Genomic DNA, 6,846 nt, shown 5'->3' with positions numbered 1-6,846 from the left:
TGAGATCATTCATCATATTCAAACCCTCTGTATGGAAGGATATATTTCCGTCTGCATCTCTTTTGCCTCTGCAACTCATCGCCATCAAAAATACCAATCAAGAGGCTCATGGTAGCACAAGAAATAGAAACTGCAGTACAATCTTCCGTTATGACAGACCTGAAAGGATCTACTCCATTCTTTTGATTTCAGTGAAAGCAAAGGGACGCTCGGGAGTTGGAGGGGGACTCAGATATTCATTTTCCAAATCCACGATTACATTATGCCCAGAGTGGTCCTGTTTTGCACCATTCAGCTTCAAGAAAATATTGTTCTGATGCACTGAGCCTAACTTGGCTGCTTGTCTATAACCCCCTTCAATTAATTCAAGCACCCAAAGCCAAAATCATTGCAAGGAACAAAATGGCTACTTTTTCTCCACTTTGAAACTTAACAATAGAACGAACCATGCAACTCAATAAAAAAAAAAACATAATTTTGAATCCTGTTAAGCTAATAATGAGCTTAATTTATTTTGCAGAGGAAAAAAAAACAGAGACAAAGATCAACAAAAATGAACGTGGCATTTCATCGAACAGCAGGCATGTATATGAGATTAACCATGGGCGAACACAAGAACACACGTTGAAAAGCCGTGGTATACGAAAATTCATACATAAACGCAAACATAAATTACCTAATTGCAGGAAACAAGATCGTTCAGCTCAGCAGACTCTATTCGAACAATTGCAATTGCAATCGACCGGACACATGGAAACGGAAGCTCTAACTTTTTAAGAACTTATTGATTGGGCCTATATTCGCTATGGTGACAGAGCCCAATAAGCCCAAGAGGCATGGTCGCTTAATCATTTCCAGCCCAGTTTTCAACTTTAGATAATTGCTTGATGAATATTGATTTATGCTTTATTCAAGTAATGTAATCATTAGTGCGTGTCGCATACTCAAATGTATGTACATAATTAATTAATTTTTTTTAAAACAAATATTAAATTATTTATTTTAATTAAATAAATAATTAGTAGGAAAAAAAAAGATTAGTTATGAGAAAAAAATAGTAAAAAATAAATAAAAAACCACAAATCGGAAAGAGAGAAAACTAAAGATCAATAAAAAAAGAAAAAAATTGAAAAATTGAAAAATTATTTAAAAAGTATAATGATAGATCAAAACACTAAAAAAGTTGAGCTTGGTTGGATACATACAAAAGTTTAGATGTTAAAAGGCTGAAAATTCGAGAGTTGAATTATGGAAAATGGTTCACAAAATTAAAACTGTTCTTTTCTCTTATGCTATGGCATTAAATTTCTAATCAAGAAAGAATAAGCATAAGTCTTTAGCAGAAATAATCTAAAAACAGTACGATTCTTGAATGATGATTCTACACTGAAAACGTCTCAAATTATGTGGAAGCAAGTTTGACAATGTAGTATAGACAATAACTGCTACGTATTCTTGATGCTTTTTCTGCTATCAACATATGATTAATTGCCAGCCCTACTGAAAGAAACTAACACTTCCATGTTGATGGGATACACATACATCACTTTTGCTGGCAATCACAGCTTATAGTTAGTTTTTATACTGATATGGGTTTGAACAACTCCCCAGAGCAGCTAAAAGATGTCGTTGGTTCGAGCTCCGTAATTTCTTTCATCACCTGAGCTTTGTCTGCCTCAAACATTTCATCCTCTGTGTAACAAACAGATGAAGACCATCATATTTAGTATTGCATGCTTATAATCTCACAGGTGCGCTTATGATGTGAGAACAAGAAGCTTTAGTACCTTTGTCCATGTTAAAGCCAGTTAAGAAGCGAAGAAGTTTGGTTCTATTTGCACATAGTATGTTTACGATGTCAGCAGGCTTGTTCTGGTTGGCCACAAAGAGCTACACGAGGACCGGATAAACCAGAGTAAGAAGATGAAACTGATGAGAGCAGTCAAGAATTATAGAGTTATGAGGTGAAACCTTGAATACATGGAATGCGTCAATTTGGATGCTTTTGTGTGATTCCTGCACCACCACCACGATTACATGATTTCTCCGGTCCAACATATAAATCAACAAGCTAAACCTTTAGCCCTAAAGCAGATAAATGTCCGTTTTGTACATATAGTGTGGAGGGATCAGCACTTGCTGCCGACAAATTCATATCATGTTTGAAGATATAGAAAGCTTATTGTTTGATGCTATTTGAGATGTTCATATTAGCTCGTAAACAAGAACGACATTTTGTGCTAAAGAAAAATTATTACCCTCAGAAGATTCATTAGAACCCTCATATTATCCTTTGAGCTGACGTAACGTATCATGCTACCAGCATTTGATCGATCCAGCAAAATATCACCAAGCAGCTGAAAAGTATAAGTAGTCATCAGTGAGAGAACAATACATGTACGTATATATGTGTGTGAGTTGTTGTTCCATGCATACAACTGACATCAGTTATTCATAACAGAAAAGTCCTGAATCTCAGACACTTATGTACCTTGACAGCGTGTCTTCTGGTCATGTAATTCGTAGATTCCAGCAACTTTGAGTTGAACTCAGCAAAGAACTAGGAAAAGTAGGGAAATGTCAGGTTTTCGTTGACTCAATATACTGAAACTAAAACAAAATAACAAAGCAAAAGATGAGGTGTTATCATGAATGAAATTTCCAAACCAGGAAAACAAACACATTTTGTTTTTTTATGTAAATACATTGTCAGAATAGAGAAATGAAAATATACCCAAGTGTAATTTTCTGCTAGAAACTCTGCGATTGTGGACTTATGCCTTGTCATAAGCTCCTGTAAGATGTAGCAGAAAACATAAGCATGACTATTTGATACTTCATGAATACAAAGAAATGATGCGGATTTTCCAGCATCGAAAAGATATACTCATAATTACTATTTTGAGAAATCAGAAAGCATCAACTTGGAAGTTACAGATTTTGTCTGGCATTCTTTTCCAGGAGAATACACGACTACAAGGAAATTAGCAAAAAAGACAACCTAGATTATCCAAAAGCCTATTATACAAGGTGTCATCATGTAAGAAAATCTACATGCATCAAAATGGAGACATCCATAATTGAGAAAGAAAAGCTGCTACTGAGAGAGACACATAGAGCAAAATAAACTACCTTAAATGTAGCAGCAGCATCTGAAGCAACATCAAAGTTCGGAAGTTGAATATAGTCAAAAAACTTCTTCACATGCTCTGGCTTCAAAACGTATCTGCAGGCAACACATCAAGACTTTACTGTGAAGAGGAGCGAGAGAGAGAGAGAGAATAGCTGGGGGGTGGAATGAAGTAAACCACAATGTACTACTTTCGAAATATAACTATGAAGGCTAGAAAATACAATGAAATAAAAGAACAGAAAATAAGTCAGTGTATACAGATGGACCCTAAGGGGAAGAAACTTCACATGTGCATTTATGATTCTTACCTGGCAACAACCTGATGTCGTATGCACTCCCTTAACATTCCTCCATAATGCAAAGCAACAACAGGATCCTCATACCTATAGAAAAATTCAACATTAATTACCTGTATATATGAGGAAATAGAGGTGAATTCAAATGCAAGGAAACTATAGCATTCATCTATACCTGTGTCAATCAAGACTTCCAAGAATGTTATTTAGATTTTAATCATTCTGAACCATGTTTATGCATAACAGTTTACATGTCTCTTTTCAACCAAGGACAAGGACAAAACTTTTAAACAAGATGGGCAAAGTGCATGGAGAGTCCTGACTCTTTTTTGTTTGTGCACAATGTAGTGACAAGAATTAATCTTTAGTTTCACCAAAATTTGACTAGAAGCAATCTTAATCTCCCAAAACTAAGAATGCTCCCAATAACAATCAGGAAACCAAACTTTTACAACTAGCATTTTCTTTCTTTCAATTTTTTGTTTGGCAGACAGAAATTGCTGCAATACTAAAATGTATGTCACAATAAAGTAGCTTTAGGACAAAAATAAAAGTTAGAAATCAAAATAAGGATAACTCACCCAGTTATCAACTGATCCATAATATCTAGATTGGCTTCCAAGTAATCAGAAGCAATCAATCTTGAATGAACTGGTTGCCTTTGCAAATTTGCAATGACTCTGCTGGCATCTTTCCGAGCCTTCATTGAAAATATGTATCCATGATAAGGAACAAGAATAGAGTGGAACATGTAATAAGCTGGGCCGACATATATCAAGAGAAAAGAGCATCCAAAGTGGAGCAACTGAAATACGGGACTAAGCTCGGATACATTTTGCTCACCTCAAAGTTCAATTTCGGAAGACAGTTAATCAGGAGCCGCATGGTGTCTTCTTTAAAGAATTCTTGAGTCAATTGCGCACAAGCTTCTGGAACAGGTTCAGATTCATCAATGCCGTAAAGAATCGACTTAAGCTCCCTGATATCGGCGTCTAATTGTTCCAACTGAAACCAAAAGGCTGCAGTATATCAGAAGATCCGTAGTTTGAAAAGAATGCCATGAAAATAAACTGATGCCGCAACAATGTTGTCAGGACACAAGTGTTAGAATCACAAAAGCTCCAGAGTACGTCGTGTCATTGTTCCAACAACAGTTTGTTGAAAACCGCTGGAACAAAGAGATATCAGGATAACATGGAGAATGAAATTTGTGATAACGCCTTTAAGTTTAAGGTGATGTATTCCTCAATGCAAGAGGAAATCAAACTTAAAAAACGAAATACATTCAACAACAAAAACCGGACATGAATTAAGAACATAAAAGCAAACAAATCAAAATCACGGTGCAAACAAATGCAACCCAAAAAAGGAAAAAGAATGAACCTTTTCATCGCGCTTAGGATTGCCAGCGTCGTCTCCGGAATGGAAGTACAACAGCAACGCCCTTGTTTCCCGGACAATATCAACAGGGGTCCGAGGCTTCTTGGATTTGAAAGGGTTCTTCATGGAACTGCTGCGCAACACCTTGGGAACAAGCTTCTTGAAATTCAAGGAAGAATTGGACCTCTTGATGGTGTTATCCTCCTTCTCCTGCTTCACAGCGGTAGGCATCTCTTTCCCCAGAAAGGACAGCCGGGGAATGAGACAGACTTCGCCGGAATGCCGGATTCGAAAAGACCCCTTACTAAGAATCTCTTTGCTCTTATGTTTCAAAAAGAAGAGGAGAAGGAGGAGAAAGAGGAAAAAGATGTTGGAATGAGCGATGCCATATAGGTACGTATTCCGGTGTTATTTGGAGAAATTGAGGAGCTGAGATGTTGTGGGAATATGGGAGAGAGAGTGTTTGTGTTATGGGAACTCCAAATTCGTAGGAGAGCTTACGGTTCTTTTGTAGCCTACTTGTCTTCTTTCTCTTCTTTCTCTCTCCTTTTCCAATTTTATACCTTTTCTATTTCTACTTTTTAAACTATTATTTTTTAGATAATTACACCAACTTTTCCCTAAAATTTGATGTAATCTCTTAGAAATTCCATTTAATTCATAATATTTATTTTTTATTTAATAAATACATTCATCAATTAATTAAAATTTATCAAATGTATTGATTTTAGTAAATAAATTGAATATTTATCTATATTTATCCCGATTGACGTATTATTAACTTATTGCAGGTTATTTTTTGTACCAATTAACATTACCCATTTTTACACTCTAAAACATGTGAGGAGGTATATTTTCATATTTACAAGTATGATTTGATCATAAAATATTTATTTGACTTGTAATAAGTCAGGAATATTTAATTCGAGGTACATATAGATTTTTATTCAATTTTTTTCTTATCAATATCAACAAATTCGATAAATTATTTACTAACAATGGATCCATTTGTTAGATCCCATGAGGGGATATATAACTATCTCATTATCTTTTTGTAGGACCCCAAAAAAAAAAAAAAGAAGTACTACCTAAAGTTATTAAAAAGTTGATGTGAATTATTTATTATTTTAGTAGGAATCATTAATCAAAAAAAATTTATTTGACCTATGATAAGTGGTTAGTAAATTAATTAGGGGTAATTATAAATTTTAATTCAATTTGTTTTGTGGCTGCAATTTATGTAAATTTAATTGATGAATGGATGTATTTGATGGAAGAAAACAAATTTAAAAAATATTAAGTATAATTTATCAAGTATAAGAAATTTATGTCTAATTAATTAAATTTATAAGGGAAGCAATGTAATTATCCCATTAATTATATAATGTAATTGTTTATATTAAAGAGATTTCAATAGATGCGAGTAGTCCGAATCAACTGAATCAGATAACATATGACATTAATTTCTTATATATAAATTGACTGTGATGTGCATAAAAATAAATTAGTAGGTCAAAACATTCAAAAAGAAAAGAAAGAAAGCCCAACATAATATTAGGGCCAAAATGCCATACACGTGGCAACCCACTCTCCCACATGGTGCCACATGAACCTAGAGGTCAGCAGTCACCCTGAAACCACATTAGCCCTAGCAAAGAGGACATCCTTGACGGTTGGGACTCTTCGCAGATGAGGGAGTCCCCTGCCCTAGACTTCTTGGCGACTAGGACTCCCTAGCGCTTAGAAGTTCTTGTTGATGAAGGGTTCTCCAACATGGACACTAGCATTCAACAATAAGATTAATAAAAGATAAGAATAGATTATGCCTTATCCAAACTGTCTTTATCCATTCCTCCCCGAGAATAAAGAAAATGTGCAGTGCTCCATCGCAGGGGGTGTAAATACATGTTTACTCCTCTATACGGGGACTATCTAACGTCTCTTACACCTTCCTGACACCTTTTTCATTCTCACGTCCCTCACACTTCTTTTACTCTCTAAATCACCTCTCTCACTCTCCAAACATTCTCTAAGAAC

At 35.1% G+C, this 6,846-nt stretch overlaps 1 protein-coding gene and 1 long non-coding RNA gene across 2 annotated transcripts; both read right to left on the bottom strand.

The window, feature by feature from the left end:
- Positions 7-788, bottom strand: LOC105174931. Its single transcript, XR_002288152.1, has 3 exons — positions 677-788; positions 160-354; positions 7-68 (listed from the first exon to the last, which is right to left on the bottom strand). It is a non-coding gene; the product is annotated as an uncharacterized LOC105174931 (long non-coding RNA).
- On the bottom strand, positions 1,347-5,308 carry LOC105174930 (putative MO25-like protein At5g47540). Its single transcript, XM_011097190.2, has 11 exons — positions 4,813-5,308; positions 4,273-4,434; positions 4,011-4,129; positions 3,442-3,516; positions 3,133-3,226; positions 2,735-2,794; positions 2,492-2,560; positions 2,259-2,357; positions 1,972-2,016; positions 1,788-1,890; positions 1,347-1,692 (listed from the first exon to the last, which is right to left on the bottom strand). The coding sequence occupies exons 1-11, from the start codon at positions 5,038-5,040 to the stop codon at positions 1,580-1,582; spliced, it is 1,167 nt and encodes a 388-aa protein (XP_011095492.1). The 5' UTR covers positions 5,041-5,308; the 3' UTR covers positions 1,347-1,579.

The sequence above is a fragment of the Sesamum indicum genome, linkage group LG12 (assembly GCF_000512975.1).
Source record: "Sesamum indicum cultivar Zhongzhi No. 13 linkage group LG12, S_indicum_v1.0, whole genome shotgun sequence".
Taxonomy (NCBI): domain Eukaryota; kingdom Viridiplantae; phylum Streptophyta; class Magnoliopsida; order Lamiales; family Pedaliaceae; genus Sesamum; species Sesamum indicum.
Note: the sequence above shows the minus strand (reverse complement) of the source record. Positions and strands in the feature narration are given on the sequence as shown.